This window comes from Sodiomyces alkalinus, assembly GCF_003711515.1.
Source record: "Sodiomyces alkalinus F11 unplaced genomic scaffold SODALscaffold_1, whole genome shotgun sequence".
Taxonomy (NCBI): domain Eukaryota; kingdom Fungi; phylum Ascomycota; class Sordariomycetes; order Glomerellales; family Plectosphaerellaceae; genus Sodiomyces; species Sodiomyces alkalinus.
In genome coordinates, this window is record NW_021167079.1 from 1,218,162 (window position 1) to 1,240,341 (window position 22,180).

The window sequence follows — 22,180 nt, forward strand, 5'->3', positions numbered from 1 at the left end:
TGCTCTCGGTACGTGACTGATGCGTCATGTTTATGTGCTTCTCTCCATTACTCGAGTGGGCAAGAGACACCCACTTCGAAACACGTGCATCGAGGCAGACGTGACCTGGCCACTCGGCCAATGGTAGCGTCTTGGTGGCCCTAAATCCGGATGCACGGCTTCCAGAACAAGATACTTACCTTGGTCTACCAGGCAAGGTAAGCTTCGATTTACGGAATAAATATTGTCTGGTCAGTACCTACCTATCGATGTTGTTAGCTGCATGTGGCAGTTCAGGCTTTGTTCGCTACGGTGCCTACTTTTGCGGTAGCCTAGTGCCCGGAAAGGTTAATTACGGATAACATGATATTGCATCGTGTTGTGAGGAACATACTCCGTAAACCAGACTCTCAGAGAAAGCTTCCATGAACTTTTGGTGTGTACAGAGTAACTGGCCAGTTGTACGAATACGGAGAAAACGATTCGGTTTGTGTGTAGTGACCTCCGCAGACCGAGCAAGTCTCCCCGGTCAGTCGGTGGCTACGGTGAGCTCTAATACTGTATCTTATGTAAGCCATCAGCCATGTCACACTGTCCGTTTGATTACAAGCCATACCTATTTCTACTTCGTACCACTTATATCCCGATCTAACGGTACACTAATCAGTACGAAAGTCACCGATGTTACACTGGCTAAGAACAACGAGAAACGAAACGAACAAGCCAGACCACCTGCGTACTCCGCAAGACGGCGACGCACTAACGCATGGTAAATCACTTGGCCGCCCATCCCTTTCTCTTCCTACGTGTACTACACTACTTGTTCGGGCCCTTGCCATCACGCGCTATACCCATCCTTGCCCCTCCCCCCCGGGCCTCACTTTAGTTTAGGTATTGGGGTATTTATTCCCTACACTCCCCCTCCAGTCCATCTTTCTCGGGTTACACCACGCTAAAGGGCGGCAACGCATAGGGGATATCCTTTAGCCCTATCTAGGCAAGTCTCTGGGGATTCTATCGGCACCTCACGTCTTGATTATAGGGGCTGGGCTGGGTGGAGATACGCTTTCCCCCCCCCTTCTCTCTCTGTCCTCTTATACCCTTCCCGTACACTCGGGATGGCTGAAGTATATCAAAAGAATAACACGAAGGCTGAAGTTGACGGGAGCGGCTGGATAAATGACGACTGCCAAGGTAGCACGTCAGTCGCACTTCATCCAAATTTCCGTGGGGTTCCTCTCGTTCTAACTATGTTACGGCTGGACTCGCTTTCATGGCGGATCGCCAACGTTACTCCTGGATTCGTCGCACGGAAGAAGACCACCATATTGATTTGAACTTTCGATGAGAGAATGGCACGCGCAATGTGAAGCAAGGATGGCGGATATGATGATGCGCCAGAAGAGGATTGTCTCCATCACATGTAAACCGTACGCAAAAGACTGGGTAGTCGAAAATAACCATAAATGACAAACTCGATACTCGGAAGCGTAAGAACACGTGGGGTTGTCCCCTGCGCAACACCATCGGTGAAGTACGCATCTGTCAGGTGATTACTCCGTACGGGAGTGACACCCGAGATGATGCAACAACAGACAGCCCATGCATTCCAGCAACCAAAAAAAAAAAAGAAGAAGAAGAAGAAGAAAACCACATAGCCTGACGAAGGCCGTCCGTTAGAAGACACAGAGGGGGTAAAGGGAAGACAAAAGCGATGGAACCGGTGAAGAGATCGCCGTTTAGTGCTGTACACCAAGCCTGTCTTGAATTGCTCCGTTCCCGCCGTTCATACTCGGGCCCATGACGCCGTTCATTCCTTCCCGAACTCCGGACAGCGCACTAAGATCGACGCTTAAGCACAGCCGTTGCCTGCCTACCTGGTAGGTTCTTCCTCTGGGGGGCGGTTGGCCGTCTTGGCTCATCCTGTCAATTATTAGACTGCGCCGCAGCTTTACCTGTTTGCGACTAATACATATTAATTCCAACGTACATGTAAACAACACACACACACACACACTCTTCGCACACATATCTACATGTACACCCCTCCCCTGACGATACTGCGTAGGCAATGTTCACCAAGTCCCCATATGTCCAGTCGGTTCCCGTCCCGAGTAAAACAGCCTAAGGATGGCAGTTGTTCCAAGCAGGTACCTTAGTCATATGACAAGGGAGGCGACGATCTCGCCAGCTAGGCCAACTGTTGGGTCTGATCTCAATTGGTACCTTACTTTGGACAGATATAAAATCTCACACCTTGTCCCAAATCTCACCCAGCTAAACGCCAATCTGGTTTCTTGATCTTGTGTCACGAGAACCCCAATAATCACTCAACCGCGCCTCTATTGCAATTTTTTTTTTTTCCTTTTTCGCGTCTTCGTATTGTATGTTTAGACGCAACTCGTATACAGGGCAATATTCACCACCCCCAATGCTCAGTACAGACATGTCAACGCGGAAACTCCACAGGAAAGAATGCGGTGGTAAATTTTGCCCTCTTTTGTCTCCCCCGAGGGACCCCAGTCTGAAATCAAGAATGCATCGTCGAGTCCACCCACGCCAAAGCAACACTCCAAATCGTCACATCGTAAGTAACACGTGCCGAACCAAACTGCACACGCGTGCCCTCTCGTGACGACACCCGTGAAATAAGAGAGTTGCCATACCGTGAAGGTCGCTTACAGTACAACCCCTATGTCTAAATAATGATAAGCGAAGTCGTGGGATCATGAACAGCATGGCAGGCGTTAAGTCGCGGAGATCAAAGCATCCGATAACACACGCAAGTTCGCTCTGTCATTCGTGATAGTTATGGATTGTCTCGTCGCCATCGAGTTCGGTGGCAGGGGTTGTTGTTCGCGAAGGGGGTGTGTCTATCGGGTGGAAGTTTATCGGTTGGAATAATAATGGCTCCCAGCCTCGCCTTGGTGTCGGGGCTTGGATTTCTGGTATCTGTCGGTTCAAGCCCTGAGTCTCGCGCGCCTAATGACTCTGACCGGGCTGTGCACCATTATCTGCCTGTCCCGTTAGTTTAGCGTCTTCTAATCGCTCCGAATGGGTGAGACAAGTCGCTTTGTACCGAGTCGACTTACGTTGACTGTATAGACCCTGGCCGGGCTGCGCGTAAGGTGACTGTGATTGCGGCTGGTAGTTGGCTGAGTACATGTGTGTGCTGTTGTATTCGGGTAATGGCTGTTGCGGAACCCCCGACGGAGGACCGCCGGGGTACGAGGGCTGGTAGCCGATAGGCGGAAGCTGCACCTGCCTGTTGCCTGTGTATGCAGAGCCTGGCTGAGCTCCCTCGGGTCCAGATTGAGGGTCAGTCTGGGCATTCTGAGCTTGAGCCTGAGCCGCGGCCGCGACCGCGGCACGTCGTTGCTCTTCTTCAGCTTTGCGCGCAGCCTCTTCCTCCTTCTTGCGTTGTTTCCATTCTTTTCGAATCTCTTTGAACTCTGTTTTCAACGTACCATGGATTAGCTGTTTGTCAAGATGTTCCATTTGTCTGAAGATCGTGGCGGGAGAGATTCTTGCCCTCCCGAGTCTAGACTGCGATCCGAAGCGACTCCGATGGGGAAACATCATCAAGGCCAATGCCACAAAAGCGGACGAGGTGGAAAGACTAGGCTCAACAAGGGTTATGCGCATACCTTCTGGAGTCCGCTTTGCCCCGTGGGACTGCATGGTGACATGGGCATTCAGATGGTTTAAAGTACCATATGCCTTCTCGCAGCCGTTCCAGCCGCACTTGTACATGCGCTCGATCTCTTCATATCTTCGTCGCGGTCTTTTATGCTGTTGGGCGCCGGGGATGGGGACGAATGAATAGACCTGGTGTGCAGTAAACTATCATGTTAGTCGTTGGGGTTCTGGGATCCACTTCGAAAAACGACATTCAAAAAGAAAACGCCGTAAATGGTCCCTGCGGAGGCGTCGATATTCCCGCATTGTGTCCGTCGAATTCGTTTGGGACGACGCGACGGCTATGCGACGCGACACGACGCGACACACCGTCCATAGGAAAAAAAAAACCCCCCTTTATCAAGACGCTTACCTGGTGCGGTCTGCCCGGCGGGGCGGAGCTCGGGGTCGTGGGGAAGACATGGCCGGCCGGTGCCAACCCGGCGCTGTGCTGGCCGTAACCACCCCAGTCGGGACGAGGTTGAGGGTAGGCATGCTGGTATCCGTGCGCGATATCTCCGGGCGGCGGGCCGTAAGGCGATGGCTGACCGTAGGCATAGGTCGGACTCGGTCCGGCGATGGAGGGATCTAAGGGTACATCGTGGTCAGACTTGACTTGCTGCTGGGTGGCTTGATGGTTGGGCCCATCCTGCCGGGACAAAGACGGACTGTTTGTTTGTTGCGCCATGCCACCGCTGCTACCGCTCGGGTTGCTAGCCGGATGGTACGGTCTCTGGTGGATGTGCTCAGGGAACGATCCTGAGCGCGCCGAAGACGGGTAGACGCCGTACTCCGATGTGGGAGTAGCCGAAGCAGAGTAGTTACTAGGTCGGACCTCCTGCTGCGAGGAGTATTGCGCAGCAGAAGGCTGGTCTGCAGAGGAACCTTCAGAACGTGGGTCGCCGCAGTTGCTTGGATGAGGCGAAGGCAAACCTGACTGGGAGTACTCGGCAGCACTGTGTTCCATAAAGCGAGGCTGTACAAGCAGGTTCTCGATGGACGAGAGCCGATGGAGTGGTAGTGTCGGGTGGTGTGCGGTGATGAGGGCTGCTATATGAGAACCGGACGCATACTATGGCTCAACGGCAGGGAGATCGGGGTTCGTGGGCCGGTGAAGCCGCTGGGAACTAGGAGGGCAGGGAGGAGAAGATGCAGGTATATGCACTGCAGGTATGATACAGCGAAGAGGTTGAATGACGAGGCAATACTCCGTAGAATTAATTGACTTGATCGGCCGGAAGCGCAAGAAGCAATGGTAAGTGGGATATCCTGGGTGAGACCTTGCAGGCGGCGTGGGCGAGTATAAAATTGGTGCCGGGACGGGCTTGAGATGGTGCGGATCAACCAACGAGTCGGGATGGATGCTTTAAGTGGGCGTCGTCAATGACCGATGAGCCCACGGACTTTTCGAATGGATATGCGTAGGTATCTCTGCTGGGTCGCGTCTTGCTCGTCTTTGCTCGGAGCTCTTGCGGCCTGGGGAGCAGGCGTACTAAAATAGTGCGCTAGTTGAGAAGGTGGCGGACTCGGCTGGGCCTCAAGTCCGTCCGAGGGCAGGCTCTAGCGCGAAGATCGGAGACGGTTTCCCACTAATATCCCCAATGTCGCAAGTAAGTCGATGGGTCGGCTGTGCCTGACGTCTGCAGTACAATCTGCAACTGACTCTTCGACTAGTTACTAACGCAATGGTCGAAATGCCGGAGGAGCGTGTTTGGGAACGACGATAGAAACACGACTTAGATTCGTGTGAGAGTAATGGATATCGGTGATTGACGGTGTTGAGAGACGAAAACGTAGAGAGGGGTATGCCGAAAATATGACATGACGCCGCTCTTGGGGCCGTCAATGCATATGTATACAATGGACATAAGACCCATGAAATTACGAAGTGGAAAAGAATGGTGAAGACTGGAGCAGCGTGGGAAAAGGAGGGAGGGAAGGAATGGGGTAGAATGGGACGAGTTTGGCTGCAAATCAGGTTGTGGGGCCAGACCTAGACTAGGTTAAGCCAAGGAAACATAAATCCCAGGCACTGTTTTAGTCGCAGGACAGGGTTCTTAAAAGTCAAGCCTAAAGGAAGGGGGGTGGGGGGTGATCACTGAGCCACCGGGAAAATAGGGGCGTGTGTGGCGTAAGAGAGAGGGCGTGCGCTCTTGAGAAGTGGGGAGCCATGGCACCCCCGTACTTTGTACACTAGCCTCGAGAGATCAAGACGAATGTTACTGATTGCTTAGCGTCTTTGATGCCACGTGCTTGTGGAATATTGTCCGTAGGTAATGATGATGACGATGTCGGTTCTCAGAAGGTACGCGACAGTTGGGTGGTTACACCGAGAGTGGTTCGGGTCTGATTCCGGTACCTACTTCGTAGACGGCCGTTTTGGGCGGCAGAGATTGCGATTCGTACTTTTACCTTGTGCCCCATTTTCCGACTTCGTCATGATGGCAATTGAAGAGGAGAGCGAGGAGAGACACAGACGAGGAAAGGCCTTAAAGGCATGGAACAAGGAAGAGAGGAGGAACCCGAATCGCCCTCCTTCAGTTTATTGTCGGGCAGTGATATATTTGATCTGAAAGTATTGGACCGCACGAGCTTCCAGTCTTCCTCTGATGAGGAAGGGTGGGGGGGGGTGCTTCGCCCGATCAGCTGGAGGTCAATCTATGGAAACTCCCAGGAGGAAGAACCTGGTATGAGGGGGTCGCGAAAAAGAACAGCAACTAATTCGTAGGCCCGGAACACTGACTCGCGGAGACGGCCGCAGTGCTGGAGCGACATGCGGCGTGTGCCAATGGGTGACATGGAAGTTCGTTAGCAATGAGGATGGTGGAGTTCTGATATTGCATCTCGCCCGTTTTCGTGATGAGTAGGGACGCGGGTTTTGTTGGCCTTTTGAAAGCGCAATAAAAAAGGAGATACTATCTCACGTCCCCGGGACTGTCTGTTGTTTCCAGCCATTGACGTTTCTAGCTGGGGAGCGAAAGACTATGTTGCGGATTCTTACTCGCGATTGTTAAGTGAGACGAGACGGCCGGCGGTACGTGTGATGGCGTTACTTGGTCCTGCAGCACACAATTGCAGTTGGGAGATCGCTTGTTCCTCGAGAAGCGCGATTCTCTTGGGCCCGCTTGCTAGGGAACGGTAAACCCTTGAACCTTGCACCTTGCACCCCCCAGCGGAGTATACTTCATATGTGCATAAATATCTGACCTGGTCGAGGCCCCAGGGTCGGTCCAAGTCGGCAATAATAATACACGTTGTACTTCGTCCCTCAGTAGCGAGAAAAGAGGGGTGTGTCCGTTTTTGACACTCGATTTCTTTCGAAATTTTTCCTCGTCTCGTCTCCGAGAACAACTCAATTTTCTTGTCCGGTTGTCAATGTCAATCGACAGGGGTGCGACTACGTTTGACTGGTCAAGAGACTCGCCTGAACACGGTGCCGACAGACTGGCGGTCACAGCTGCACGAGTTCGATGCACCCCAGAGGCGCTGCACAAACACAGCGAAAGCGAAGTCTTGGCTTCCCACGAAACATATTTCTATAAAAGATGTGAACTTTGGCGATAAAACAAGATACGATAAAAAGATTTAGCGGGCAGGCGGATGCACACGTCGCGACGACGTGTTGAATTTATTATTTTTTATTATTTTTTATTGTTTTTTATTATTTATTATTATTTATTATTATTATTATTTTGGGAGAAAAAGGGTAGTGGTGATCGTTGTACCACGCGGTGGTGCCGAGAGTGGACTCCCGTGGGCTGGGTTAGTTCTCCCACCTCCCGAACTGCACCGGACTAATAACTGACCCCTACCCTGAGCGACTCCACAATACAATACAACGTACTCGTCTGGATTCCGCACTCGTATAGACGAATACAGTTGTACTTCTTACATATGTACATCCTACGATGCGAATGCCAGTGGTCTACTGGTTACGGCGTACCCGCCTTGTACGTCGTATGGCCCGTCGCCAAATCCCGGGGACGTCACCGAAGGAAAAAGTACACGTGAGGGGACAGAAAATACATACCTTAGTGCTCTGTGTGCGTAAGTGTGACTCCACTGTATGTGGGGAAGAGGGAGCATCGAACGGTGGAACGCTGTGGGCCGGGGTCCCTTGGGCAGCATTGGTAACGGAGAGTGTTATTCGTCCCAGCCATCGTGAGGAAGCGGAATTTCCTCTCAAGTACATACAACGTAAGTCAGTCAGGTGGACGAGGGAAATATTAGCATGCCGAACGAACGAAATGAGAGATGGAGAAAGAGCAAGACAAATTAACGCCGTGTGGGATGGCACTGTGCCGACATTTCAGCTTTACCTCCTTATCCCCACACTTCGTATAATTCGCCCAGCGTTGTCAGAAAAATCGTGAAGTTTGGAGGTGAGTTCAGGGCAAGGTCAAATAAACGTTTAGCCTCGCTATCCCACTCTGTCACAATTGTTAAGTTTGATCGTATTTGTAATGTAACCGACTTCATAGGCTTTTCTTAAGTCGCTATGGTTGGTATCTACTTCATGTACGTTGTATGTGGTTCCTGTCCTGCTATGCAGAATGATGATGGCGTATGCTCCAACTACTGAGTAAGGTCCACCACTGTGGTGCTGAATAGAAAGAATTGTGGGTGGAGCCGAACCAACTGATAGATCTGCGTCTTTTGCTGGTATTCCCTAGTTTCCTCTTTTTCTCTTCTTTTTCTTTTCGATTAGGTAAGAAACTCTCGGCCAACTCCGTCCACTTGCAGCCAATCAACGACGACCCTGCCAGTCTGCCAGTGTCAATGGTGCGTAATATTTTATGGCGAGAAACGACACGAAAGTGGCTGATGGACGATGTCCACGCTTCCATCCGGCCAGGAGACACACATGGAGATATCAGGGCTTTCAATCGTCTTCCGCTTGATTCTTGTTACGCTTAGTAGTGGCTCGTTGTACGGCGGTTACTAACAAAGCTCTCCCTGCGGTTACTCTAGTTTGATTGAGATATTGATGAATCGTCTTGCTGTGAGAATTACACGCCATGAACGCGCGGATCCCGTGAATCCCGCGTCTGCTGTCTTCCTCCTTCCGCGTCCTGGCCGCCCTCGCGCCAACGCCGCCCGCTGTCGTCCAAAGAGCTTCTTCGATGTTAGTTAGGTCTTGCCGGGATGTCCAGTGCTGCTTGGGAGGCAGTGCAAGGTCCCGTAGCGGGAGAGAGATGACCGTCGAGGGGCCGGCACAGGTCCCCGGCTGCCGGATGTAGCCACTGGACATGACAACCTTTGGCCAACCCACGAACCGACCACGACTCGCGCCCAAGATATGGAACGGTCGCGGCCCAGGGCGACCCAGTTTCTCAGCTGGGGCTGGTCGGGCAGCTGTGGGTGGGGTCTTTTACTCGAGTCCGTCGGAAGTCTGTCGATCTGTGATGTGGGTGGGGAGCAGAGATCGGGGTCCTCGGGTTTTTCTTGGACTCCCGCATACAGACTGCATGCAGTGCGGACTCAGCTGCGTTGTACGAAGTATTAATTGCTCTCCTTCCGTATTACGGAGTGCTTCCACGTTCGTGACCCCAGTCCAAGACCCAGCCCGCAGAGGCCTGACTACACAAATAGGTACCTCGTCGTGTTGCTGACGAGGCTGACGAGGCAGAACGAAGTGAGTAAGGGGACAGCGTGGCAAAGGGTGTAGGCAGGGCCGAGGGAAGAGCCGAGGTGCCCCCTTACTCCGGTCGGAGCTCACCTAGCCGAGCCAGCATCCTCTTCCGCGCCGGAAGCTTGGCGAGGTCACAAAGCGGGCCGCGGAACATTCAAGACTATACGCTATACGGATGGTGCAGGCCGTGGACTTGATGCACGGTGTATCGCTTTGAGATAAGAAGTTGTATGTATAGGTACCAATACCGAAGTTCAGCAGATATCGGGTTGCTTCATTGTCGTCTGTTTCAGGTCGTCATATCGAGTGCCGACAACTGACATCGAAGAACACCGCACCATGAGACACTGTAGACACCGCGACTGGCCTGACCCCTGTGAGCTAGCGTGCGGAGTAGCCGCATGTGTGTGCCCCGCCAGTTCGAAGCACGAAAGGATAGTATTTCGTGATACGTGCTTTTCCGTAGGTAATATTTCGTACCACGGGTAGTTATTATGTATGAAGCAGTTCGAAACAAGAGGTTTGGGCTCTGAGTTCAAGGAATGGGACATTCAAGGCTTACCATACGGCACGGCGCGCCTTGATGAACAACAGCGGGCAATAGCGGGTGAGAAAGGCATTATCCGTAGATCGAAACATGGAAGATACATACAGGTATCGGATAGGACCGGCCGAGAAGGGGAGGGGGGGGGGAAGAGCACGTTGCTGTACGGAGTACAGATACGGATGACGTGCAGGACTGTATGCGGGGTGAAAATACGTCCCGGGTCAGTGGCTGGATCCGAATGTTCTGGCGACTGGAAAAGAAAGGCAAGGTACTTCACTCCTCACATTCTCGGACATACGGAGTCGAACTGGAGAGAGATATGCATTTGCCACGGCTTAGAGATCGCGAAGTACGGAGAAAAGATGTTTCTCTTTCTATCTCTATCTTTTTTGTCCTTTTTTTCTTTTCTTTCAATACCCCCCCTTCTCCTTGATTATGGCGTGACTCTGCCTCCTTGAGGAACTGGGCCATCGGAAGTTCCCGTTTTCGATTCGTATTTCATCGGGGTGTTGCCGTACCGTGTCCTTATGCGTACATATCCGTAGCTCGAAGGGGCGAGACCAGACGAGACCAATTGAACGATAGGTCTTTTGTGTCCCATCTGCATCGCGAGCGTCTATCATATCCATCTCCCAGCCGGCTACGCAGGAATGTAAAAGACGGACACGAACGTAACTATTCAAAGCAGTGTATATCCGTATACTGGAATAATGAATATCTCAGGAATGGGCCCGAGAGGTGTGAGATGCCTCGTCTAATATAGGTACCGCAAATGATGATGTACAAGTAAATGACTGGTGTCCTTGTAAAGATGGGAAATCCCGTATTCCTGTATCCAGGGGACATCAGTAGATAAGCCTTCTTGTACTCCGTATTGCATAGATGGAATGCTCCATTTTACCTAAGTACCATGTCTCGCATCTTACAACGTATTTGATGGCAGTATCTGTACCATGCATGGCAGTACATTGTAATTAATTGGCAGAGGTAATGAGGGTTGAGTTCGAAGATCGGTATTCGCCCACGCGAAGCCGTTGCCCAGGGTCGATGAATCCGCTTTGTCATCCAATCCTTCTCAGACTCGACTCTACCTCATATCCATACAGATACCACAAACGATATTGCTCCCATGCCATGCGGTGTCTAGGGGTCACCGGTAAGCCCCCTGAGGCAGACTTCGCCCGCGGCGGCGGCCCAAGGACACCAATTAACCGGCCCCGCTCTCATCCGTCGTCCATCTTTCGACCGTTCTGCTCCGTCCTTAATCTAACATCTGACAGCCACGCTGTCGAGCAAAAGGGAATAGTCGAGAAGCGTTGGGGCAGAAAATATCCCGAAAGACTTGGAGTGCACTAAAGTCTTGGTCAAGTCCCAGGGCGCTGGTTCGTGGTTTACTGGTCCATCACAAGGCACCAAGTCGCCGGAGTGATCTATTGCCGGACATCCTTAGGGGCGTTTGGCGACCCAAGTTGCCGGGTTAGACTAACGTCGCCTCATGATTGCCCCAGAAGGGCGCATGGCCTTTTTTAGTAGCTGCTACGCGCTTAGCCGTCGTGAACATCACATCACATCACACAACTCAACACGGCCACTTCACCCGTGTTGATATCGTCTTTGCGGACTCCAGCGACTACGAAGGACCAGACTAACGGACGACTTGCTCAGCAGTTTCCAGTCCATTGGGTGCCAGTACTTCTTACGTTACATGTGGGTAATATCAAATCCACACGGCCTCTCGCACATACATAGGTACTCCGTACATACACACACCCATGCCCAGACGACGCATACGTAATTGGTTCACACGATTGTCGATAGTGTCCCGTAGGAGGAAGTGAAATACAACGTAGGATACTGAGAAGATTACAAATTGGATGGGGTGGGGGTTCGCAAGGACAGGAACCCAGTGCATGGGCATCTCAAGGAGGCAGGGAATCCTATCCTCCCCACGCATAATACTTCCTATGTACAGACATACATTCAAATTTCCACTGTTGACAACAAGAACAATTTACATATGTATGTACTTCGTACGATCGATCGCCATTTTCCCCCTCCAACCACCCAAGAGATAAATTTCCGGAAAAGTCTAAGAAGTACGAAGAGTGTCTCAACAGCTTAGGACCGTGCGTGGCAACTATTATCTTAGGTTCAGAACATGCTAGGTACAAATATCGTGAAAGCTTGGCATCCGGTGCGTCGAATTTAGGGGGGTTTCCTTTTTCCTTTTTCTTTATATACCAAGAAAAAAGGGGGACTGCATACGTGCGTCGTACTCGTCACTGGACGTCATCTTCAATCCTGCAAAGTGCAGATGATTGGCTTCTTGACAGTGGCGACCACGCATATGGGACACGTGTAGGAGACATGTCTCTGACTTCTGGCTGTCCAATCCAGGCGCTTGCCTCGCCAGCCACCCGACACGACACAAGAAGACATTCATTTGCCAGCATGTCCCTGACGCACTGAGTCATGGGATCATGAAGCGGTCAGTACATACCCTTGTTCGCAGGTGGCTCACCCCCAGGGGGAACGTGGGATTCGAACGCCCCTTCTTCTCCGTATGTATTCGTACGTTGTATTTATGTGCATATGAAATGCCTACCGTCGAGAAGAAGGGCCAGGGTACCCCCATGTGCAAGGAGAGAAAACGGTTGGTCTGGGGGGGCGTCCGCCGATAAGCACCCAGATACAGATGCATATGCATTGGCACTGTGAACGGATCCCGAGCTTACTTTGGAGTAGGTAGATGAGTTGAGGAAACATGGACCGACCCATGCCGGTCAGAGGAATCCCGCTTCAGCAAAACAGAAGACGTACCCAGTGATCACAGGAACATATGCGGATACCGTACGTACAATGTATGTACGGATATGGATACATACGTGCGATGTACATATCGTTATTCCTGCCATTTCGTGTTTGGCGGTCAAGAGTTGACCCCCACCGATAATCCCTCAGAGCCGCGACTGCCGAGGGAAACAAAATTGTGGGTCAAGTCAAGGGTTACCTACTCGGTGCGTCCGTCAGCACGCTGTGCTCTGAATGCTGGGAGCAGTTCGAAATGTCAATTAAATCCTCGCCGCTCCATATACACGGTACGTCGCTGCATATCCGTCGAGCTCACGAGTTGGGGGCCAAAATCCCCAGACTTCCCAAGAAAGGGTGTGCTAGCAATACCCCAGCCGTGCTAGCGCTACTTCCGTCGAGCAAAACAACAGCACCATTCATTCAGGCCCAGATGCCCCGCAAATTACCCACGAAGGACAACATACAAACAAGGTAGTCGGGTTTTCGTCCGCCTCCGAAGCCCACAAGCCGGCAACCGGAAGTCTTTTGTTCGCCTGACCATTCGGGCTACGAGGTACTTAACATGATCGGTATGATCGCGGCTGGGCCGATCCTAGCTCTGAAGCTACCGCCAGAGACCCTATGTATAATGCGTTGAATTGAGCTGTTTGCACCCAGCCTTTCTGCTGAGTATCTTCCAGCTTGCCAGCCTCCTAAGCGATGGCAAGCACATAAATCGACTCGAACAATAATAACGGAGGCTACCATAGGAGCCGATGACTCGCCTACCTAGGTAGTCAGCTGCGGGGGCCTGGGCCTCCACTCCCACCTGGATGGTTGCCCATCGCTGACCCCCCGTAGGGGAGGGGATGTTTGATGGGGACAACTGAGACATTATTTGCCTCCCCACCTCTATCCAATAGTCGGTAGATATGGAGCATGTAACATCCATCCCCAGTCATGGATGCAACCGTGAGGACCACTCAGTACCCCCTGACCCTCCTATAAAGGCCGCTACCTTATTGCGTACGTGTCTCGATGCCTCTACAACCTTTAGACACAGTTATGTAAGGTATATGCCGTACGAAGCGCGAAGTACCCAGTAATCATTCCGGAGAATACTATCAGAGGAACATAGGCAGGCACATGACAGACTTTTCATGCGGTCCTCTTAGCGCGAACTGTCTTAACTGTTCTCTCCCGAGGAGACACCGATAGGGCGTACGAAAGAACGATATTCTCGGAGACTAATTATTAGCCTGAGGCTCAGATTGTCCGGGCCAGTCAGTGGTCTTCAAATCGGAAAGATTACCGACGTTCACTTTCCTGCGACCTTGTCCTCACAGCTTCCACACTGACAACCTGGAAGGAACGACTTGGCTGGCTGAAAAGTTACATTCGAGGATGTACGAAATAATTACACTGTATATGAGATGCACTCCGAAATCCCCCCCGTGACACGGAAAAAACGCTTGGACTTACATGGTGATTTGTGGTGCATCCTGATCTGATGCCCCATAATTAACGATAAACCCCCTGTAGCACTATGGAGTGTTCCGTATGGTACAAAAGGTACCTACAACGTACATAATTCCGGCGTCCGCTGTTATGGAAATCGCCGGTAATGATGTCCCCGTGGCCCAGTAGATGAGAAAATACGCTACTGTATCTGTACTCGGTATCCTGTGCTCCGTACGTAGGTACTTCGTAACTGTAACTGTGATTCCTGCATCTGTTGTGGTCACTTCCCCGCATGTCGGTAATCAGCGATCATCGTAGCGTCCGCGAGTAGCTTCAGGGACGGAGGGCTGAGCGCTGCCCCCATCGGCGAAGCTAAACCTACGGCCAACCAAGTACGTATCACCACTAGAACAAGGCGATGCGACGGTCAACCGGTTATCTCGACGTCAAAACTGGGATCACTTCCTACATAAGTTACTAATTAGCAAGAGGTTTTATTTGGCACGATGCCATTTCGACACGATCAGCGTGATAAGGATTGCAGCTGGTTGACTACTGATCCACTCCCTGTATCCAGGAAGGACATGGGAGCGACTTGGACCTCATCTTACAAATGTCCGTAGTCTTACTGGTAGGTCCTTAGAGCTCCCACCCGTGTTTATATCTTTTCTTGCTTTTATCATAATCGTCCGTAAAATCTGCGGTCAGATCCAAAAGGCCGGAGCTAACATGATAAGGGCATGTCATGGCTTACAACGTACCTATGCAAGGCACTTGCAACCAGAGATCTCAAACGTTCAAGCCGAGTACAAGAGACTATGTACGTTGTAAAGGCGGCCTCCCTCACATCATTCAATATGAATCAGCGCCTGAAATGGAACAATTGCAATAATAAAATGGAGGGAGGTACGGAGAAATCCGGAGCAATTGGCAGATTTGGCTTGTTCGATACTTCCATCTTCGATGCCTACCTGCAACGTACGTCGTATACGAAGTACATAATGAAGGGCTTCTCGTTTTGGGAATGAGGATGACGAGAGCTTGATGGCGAAGCAGCCAAGATGCATTACTTCGAAATTAGTTAGTATGCCGTTTGTGACGCTAGTTGCAGAGCATCCGAGGGCCAAGTCCCTGGCCTGGTTGGGATGCGGCGGGCTAGCTAGCATGGGGAAGTTGGGCTTACAGCCCCCCTGTCGGTCAAGGTGCGTGATCGATCCTTGCGACAGATCACCCGCTTGCTGGTGCTAACGTCGCATTCGCGTTGCAGAAGCCCGGGAGACATGATGACGCGACGATGTAAAATGTATACATATATATATGTACGTTGTATAGGTATATGCGGAAGAGCAACGCCCTAACATTGCCAACAACAACAGCATCAAGCGCGGAAGATGGGAACTCGGTAGCTAGTTAGACGCCATAGGAACTAATTGCTTTTTGCCTCTTCTGGCGGAGAGAGCGTGATAGATTATCCAGGTGATTTACGAACCACAAGGGACGGTGGATGAGTTTGAAGGGGATCAGCCCAAGCGTACTCCCATCGCTTTTCTTCTCGTTTTCTTCGTTTTTATTTGATTTAATTACTTTTCAGTTACCGCTTGGGCCAAGTACCCCGACATTGAGGGCGTCAAATTCTAGCGAGGCTACCTATTGATCATTTTTTTATTACGACTGCCGCGACGCATCAACGGCGGCAGTGCTAGAAAAGCGGCTGGGAGCGAAACGAACGGCGCCTTGGTGCCAGACAGCTGACAGGTGACAGACCGGCGACGGACAAGTTGGCGGCGGCGCTATGTATCGAGTTCGTCGGGTCAACCCCGAGTAGGTATAGGGCATAGGCTTGATCTTCAGATCCAACTGCTCGATCTCCAGGCATAGGGGTCCTTTCTTTCCTTTCCTTTTTTTTTTCTTTTTCCTTTTCTTTTCTTTTCGCCCCGTCTTCTTCAGAGGCTGGAAGAAATCGACGACGCTTCTGCGCCCGGTGGACCAAGGACCGACGAAGCAAATCACGGAGTACACGTACAGTACAATCCATTCAACAGATTCCAATGCCGAGGTCAAAACCACACCGCACGAAGCATGTGCAAAAAGAGTGCATAACGTAAAATACAACGGTACAGTACGATTCATGTACAGCGTACTGCGGGAAAAATAATCCAATCCACCTGCCCCAATTCGACCCGGTCTTTTCTTTCTTGCTTTTCTCGGTTCCCCCTTCCTGCTCAAAACCCTCATCATCATCAGCCTGCACGAAGTCGTAAGTTAGATTGACACCCCCTGCTCCTCGAGACGTGATTCTCTAAACCGACACCCTCTCTCCTGGAAACTTATAAGCGATGCCCGGATAGGGAAAGCGCGCAATCTACGCTTTCAGAGTGGTGTCTAGCGAGATTGGTTATTGAAAACAGAAGGGGGGGTTGGTGTCGAGCATGTCTCCACCATACTATCCTTGATTGGCCATCACGGTCAAATGGAACATCATTGGTGTCAACCTTGCTATGTTCAGCTTCGGAGAAACCCACGCAGACGCTTCTGGATCCATTGGCCGTGACAAGAGAAGACGCATACGGTATGCTTATGACAAATGACAGGACGATAATGAATCGAGTCGAGAGAAGATGAGGAACGGGTGCAAGAGAGTGTCCAACCGAGGAGGCGCCTTCAGAGGAGCAAGAGCACCGTGTGCGAAGACGACATCTTGGAGCTGAACGGAGATGCTGGGAAACAAATGGAACTACGAAGTAATTAATTACAACGTACTTGTCAACCTGTCCCTCATGTACATTGTGATTGATTGAAAGCAACCTTTTATCCCACCGCATCGGGCACGGTAGCGACAAGGGCAGAGGCAGGGGATAGGACAGATCAGCCACGAAACCCCTGATCAAAGCGATACAGGGCTACCCTTCGAATCACTAATTCACTCAACTTGTCTTGTCTGAGCCAGGCGTCATCTGCATCTCCCATCTGCATTTGCATCTGCATTAGTCTGAGCATTAGCACCCCTCACCCCGTGGTCCTTGTCCGTCTTGACGAGCAGGTAAGGCTAACCTTTCTCGACTCAGCCCGCCATCTAAGGTAGAGCACCGCTTGCGACTTCTGTCATTGATCTTCATCGTCATCTCCCAGAGTGAGCAACTTGAGGTCCAAACGGGGAAGGCGCTTAGACTTTGTCTTGGTTTCGCCCCTCTCAGCTTGCAGCATGCCCTGGCGATTCTGCAGGTCCTGTTCACACACACACAAATGCATGCATTGTGTTGCTGAATATACGTACAAAGTGATTATATAGGGAGAGAACAGGATGAAATGGACACTGTCATCTGCTGCGTTGGCACGCGTGCCAGAATGCGACTTGGGAACAATTACGGCGCATATACAGTTGTAGGCTAGGTACCGTGAAAATAAGGCCTACGTGGGAAGCCTGGCGTCAACGGTGTACATAACGAAGTGGTGCCAACCACAACGTGTTGCCAGTTCTTGAGCCACAAATCCTTGCCATGTGCGATGCCGGGGATCGATGTCCCCGTAGAAGAAACAAGAACAACCGTCCTTTTCTCTGCATCGCCACGTATAATCGTTTGTATCCGTACCGGTGGCTCCAGTCGCGAGCCCCTGACAGGGTGGTTTGGCCGTACTATCATCGTCCTCGAAATCCATATGTTTCTCCACCCTGCGGCTCGACGTATGTCTACTCTCATAGTACGACGTACAGTATTTATCACAATCGAGATTCAATCTCATATATCATCTATATCATCACTGGACCGTGCCTCGGCGGGCTGTTGTCTGGCCTCCACCCAACACGCCCGTAGTTTACACTCAGGTTCCAGGGAATTATTCTCCGCCCTGTCTCGCCCAGCATGCCTGGAAAGCAAAACATACCCCAAGGGATGCTCCAAAACCAGGACTGCAGGCCCTCGCTTCGCTGTAAGGGAGAAATGACGGCAGCGTCCGACACGCCACCACCCCAGTGCCCTCGTGGTGATCGTCACGATAGAGGGTGAAACCAGCGAGAATGTCGGTTCGCCATGTGCAGTCTTGTGTCACTGGCGCCGGTCTATCTTTCTAGGCCATGCATAGGTAGAGTTCTGCTCAAGAAGATTCCAGCCATTCGCCCAGATGAATACTCGTTGTTGACATATGCAGTCTTTCCCTCTCTGCGTGTCTCGAGATATGCGTGCGGGAGCCACACGTGTCGTCCGCATTCTGGGGTTACACGCGGCCTCGACAGCGTGGCAAGACCCGGGTCAAAGGGGGGCGGGGACAAAGGGACTCGATTCAATCTTCTTCCATAACAGGTAGCCAAAGAACTCCACGGCATATTCCCATCTGTCAAAAGTTACATTGACTTCGGCCTCATATTGCGTATCCTTAAGTGAGCTAGCTCCGTGGAAGAAGCATGGCTCTTGACGGGCACAAGAACCATCTCCATCCGAATAAGTATCTGAATTATTTCAGTACTTATGGGCAAGGTGAACTGGAGGCCAGGCAGGCAGACAGGCAGGAGGCAGGCACATATCGCCCTTTCAATGACGAATGCCAGAATCCAGGCAATGCCCATGGACGGGCGAACTGCCATCACGAAGAACGGTGTTGCAGGTCACAAGGTTGACGGAACGTTTCCCTCATCATTAAAAAAATTGCATTACCGAGCAAAACACATTGTTGGCCTCAGAGGCAGGTATCTGAGCAAAGTAGTCTATGTGACGATCCATTCTTCCATTGCCGTACCAGGCATGTCCCCCTACCATGTCGCAGCCTCCAGCATGTCATGCCGGCATCATAATGCCTGAGCAAGGGACATCAAGGCGTCATAGCAGGTCTCTTGGCTTCGTAGTGTGAAGTCGGATTACCCTAGCCTCGTCCAAGAGGATATACCATATATGCCGTGAAAACTCGAGGGACTGGGCTGAAAACGAAAATAAAAAAGGAGTAAAAAAACCAAGAGTAAAGCAAAGAAGCACGGCGGACGTCTGCCAATGCAGACGGACATGAGACCCCTCTTACGCATGACGAATACCTTCCAAGTCTAGACCAGCCTGTCTAATAACGCCGATGTTGCCAGACAAACAATTTGCAATGAAGACGAGCAAAAGAAAACAAGGTCAGGGTCCAAGTCGATGCGACATCGACGCGTGACTCTTACCAGCGGCGGCTGCCGACAGGCATGTTATTCGCATTGTCTGCAGAATCAGTCAGAAACAGGCTCTCCACTGTCTCTAGGGTATCATCGCCTAAACGTACTTCGGCCGCCGCCGCCGCCGCCCCCACGTCCGCCGCGCCAGCCGCCGTAGCGGCCACCGCCACCACCGCCGCCAAAGCGGGTCATCTCAGCAAGACGAGGGTCAATCTCCTGACGAGCTTCCTTCAACACGTTGACAAGATCACGAGCCTGTTTCGCGTCTAGAATTGGTCTGTCAGTAACGGGGCCCATAACTTGAAGAGGGGAAGAACAGAATGGGGTCGGGTAAACTCACTATCAGTAGTGAAGAAGGTGATGGCGGTGCCCTTGGCACCAGCACGACCGGTACGGCCAATACGGTGGATATAATCCTCCGAGTTGTTGGGGTAGTCGTAATTCAAGACATGAGTGATGTTGCGGACATCTTGGCAGAAAGAATTAGCATAAAATCACGGCGGGATATAGCAACGTTCCAGCATGGAACCAGAGAAGACAGCTAAGTATATCGAGCTGTGACTTTGAACTCTTTGAGGCATCGACAGGGCTGTCTGTATGCGTACACATGCCATCCATGGAAGTTTCAGTGCACCGGGGGTCCTCAGGCGAGAAGAATCTTGGGGGAGACCACTTGAAGCGATCAAACAATGCCAAAGTCCACACTTGTACCATAAGCAGCGGAGAGCGGCACAAGGGCAGACCAACGAGTATAGCAGAGGGATGGCTACACTGCGGACCAAGACTCTACACATTTGAGAACCGAGCAGGCACGAGGATACCAGGCAATATTGCGCAATGAACAGAGCCCCTAGACAAGAGAGTAAAGCACAGCAAGTGGTTGCTGGAGGTTGCCATGAAGCGGGGAAGGGGAGGGGATGGAGTAGGTACTCACCGATACCACGCGAAGCTACATCCGTCGCAACCATGATAGGGCTCTTTCCCGTTTTGAACTGGTCGAGGACCCAGTCACGCTCGTTCTGTTGCTTGTCGCCGTGAATAGCTGGAGCAGAGAGTTAGCCCAAGTCGGTACAAGTAGGAAAAAGATGCGCCTGCCGTGCGGAAAATGCAAGACAATGTAAGAGGGAAAACACGGGGGAGGGGGGGCCAACGTACAGAGCGCAGGCCAGCCGTCCTGGCGAAGGAAACGGGTGATGTCATCAGCAATGCGCTTCGTGCCGACGAAGATGAGGATTTTGTTTTCTTTGTTCTCCATGACCTTTTCTAGATGCTTAATCATGCGGTCGCGCTTTTCGCTCTCGGAGACGACTTCGACCACCTGGGTGATACGGTGGTTCGCGGCAAGATCCATGGATCCAATGTTGACTTGGATGAAATCGGACAGGAAGTCGCCAGCAAGAGCGCGGACCTCCTTGGGCCATGTCGCCGACCACATGAGTGTCTGACGATCAGGGCGAATTTGGCCGATAATCTTTCGAATTTGGGGCTCGAAACCCATGTCCAACATGCGATCAGCCTCATCAAGCACCAGATAGGTAACGCGGCGAAGGTTGGTCTTGCCGGCTTCCAGCATGTCGATCAGGCGACCAGGTGTTGCGATACAAACCTCCACGCCTCTGGCGAGATCCCGAATCTGAGGGCCTTTGGGGACGCCGCCGTAGACACAGGTGTTGCGAATACGAGAGGACTTGCCGAACTTGGTGATCTCCTGCTGAATCTGGACCGCCAACTCGCGGGTCGGGGCGAGAACGAGAACTATGGGACCATCGCCAGGAGCCAATAGTGGTTGCGCATTGATGTGGACGATGGCGGGCAGGCAGTATGTCAGAGTCTTGCCGGAACCCGTCTCGGCGATACCGACGACGTCGCGACCGGAAAGAGCCATGGGCCAGCCTTGGGACTGGATAGCTGTGGGCGCAGGGAAGCCCTGAGCCTTCACTTCATCAATCACATAGCGGGGGAAGTTGGCCTCGTCGAAGGTCTCCACGGGCTTTGGAATATCGCTGCCAGCCACAGTCATCTGGTGCTTGCGGCGGAAGGCCTCGATCTCAGCCGGGCTGCGGCGAGCGACATCCGAGTGCTCCTTGTAGAACGACTTCTCGAATTTGGGAAGGGTATCCATATCTGGAAGAAATGCGTTTGTTAGCAGAATGTAATGAGGAATCAAAGGACGGGAAAACGTACCCCAAGTTTGTTTCTGAAGGCCAGCACCGAGATTGTTCATCCGATCACCACCGCCGCCGCCGCCGAAACCACCGCCTCCGCCTCCATAACCACCACCGCCGCCATAACCACCTCCGTAGCCGCCGCCGCTGCAAAGGCAAGTTAGTCATCATTATTAACAAAATCCGATAAATCGAAAAGACCACATGACATGATGATTTTCGAGTAGAACGAGATGCTCCAGTAAGAAGATGGATGAGCGGATGTCTGGAGGAGCTCCTGCTGCAACCACCATCAAAGTAAGGGGAGAGGGAAGGGAAAATATGATACGAGCAGATTGGAGGAAGAATTGAAATGTTCTCAAAGGAGAAAGGGGAGTAAAACAACACAAACGTACCCGTTTGATTGGCCGCCATATCCATTGCGGTCGTCGCCGCGATCACGATCCTGACGACCACCTCCGTAGCCTCCACGACCGCCGCCGCCGCCACCGCCACTGTAACCACCTCCTCCGTAGCCACCACCGTAGGACATGTTCGCGGTGTAGTGATTTGTCGGATTGAGGTTTTGAGTGTTGTTGATGGTACTGAACTTAACTGGGCTGCGCACGAAGGGGGCGCAGGTGAGACGATAAAACAATGGTGTCAAGGGAGCGTGGGGGAATTGCTTTGCGCAACGGACGCAGAATTCCGTTGGAGAATGAGTAGAACGAGAGCCTTGTGATGATGGGGAGGTAGGAGAGAAATGGGAAAGGGATGGGGGAGGGAAGGTTTGATGGAGGGAGCAGGAAGAT

At 51.8% G+C, this 22,180-nt stretch overlaps 4 protein-coding genes across 4 annotated transcripts; 1 reads left to right on the forward strand and 3 right to left on the reverse strand.

The window, feature by feature from the left end:
- Window positions 1-2,860: 2,860 nt before the first annotated feature.
- On the reverse strand, window positions 2,861-4,690 carry SODALDRAFT_326237 (hypothetical protein). The gene is made up of 5 exons (XM_028610117.1): window positions 4,327-4,690; window positions 4,031-4,245; window positions 3,627-3,807; window positions 3,072-3,431; window positions 2,861-2,997 (listed from the first exon to the last, which is right to left on the reverse strand). Exons 1-5 carry the CDS (start codon window positions 4,622-4,624, stop codon window positions 2,990-2,992), a joined length of 1,062 nt encoding a protein of 353 aa, XP_028469880.1. The 5' UTR covers window positions 4,625-4,690; the 3' UTR covers window positions 2,861-2,989.
- A 1,255-nt stretch (window positions 4,691-5,945) lies between these two features.
- SODALDRAFT_354192 (hypothetical protein) lies at window positions 5,946-7,822 on the forward strand (the record flags this gene model as incomplete). Its single annotated transcript, XM_028613696.1, has 10 exons — window positions 5,946-5,962; window positions 6,112-6,344; window positions 6,409-6,480; window positions 6,609-6,666; window positions 6,736-6,795; window positions 6,881-6,891; window positions 7,047-7,167; window positions 7,476-7,497; window positions 7,579-7,664; window positions 7,735-7,822. The coding sequence occupies 10 exons, from the start codon at window positions 5,946-5,948 to the stop codon at window positions 7,820-7,822; spliced, it is 768 nt and encodes a 255-aa protein (XP_028469881.1).
- Window positions 7,823-8,201: 379 nt separating this feature from the next.
- Window positions 8,202-9,443, reverse strand: SODALDRAFT_354193 (hypothetical protein; the record flags this gene model as incomplete). The annotated part of the gene is made up of 7 exons (XM_028613697.1): window positions 8,202-8,260; window positions 8,375-8,424; window positions 8,522-8,560; window positions 8,673-8,900; window positions 8,930-9,137; window positions 9,197-9,274; window positions 9,377-9,443. 7 exons carry the CDS (start codon window positions 9,441-9,443, stop codon window positions 8,202-8,204), a joined length of 729 nt encoding a protein of 242 aa, XP_028469882.1.
- A 9,747-nt stretch (window positions 9,444-19,190) lies between these two features.
- Window positions 19,191-22,175, reverse strand: SODALDRAFT_287048 (P-loop containing nucleoside triphosphate hydrolase protein). The gene is made up of 7 exons (XM_028608562.1): window positions 21,785-22,175; window positions 21,409-21,536; window positions 20,380-21,348; window positions 20,159-20,266; window positions 19,565-19,693; window positions 19,332-19,490; window positions 19,191-19,270 (listed from the first exon to the last, which is right to left on the reverse strand). Exons 1-7 carry the CDS (start codon window positions 21,919-21,921, stop codon window positions 19,230-19,232), a joined length of 1,671 nt encoding a protein of 556 aa, XP_028469883.1. The 5' UTR covers window positions 21,922-22,175; the 3' UTR covers window positions 19,191-19,229.
- Window positions 22,176-22,180: the final 5 nt, after the last annotated feature.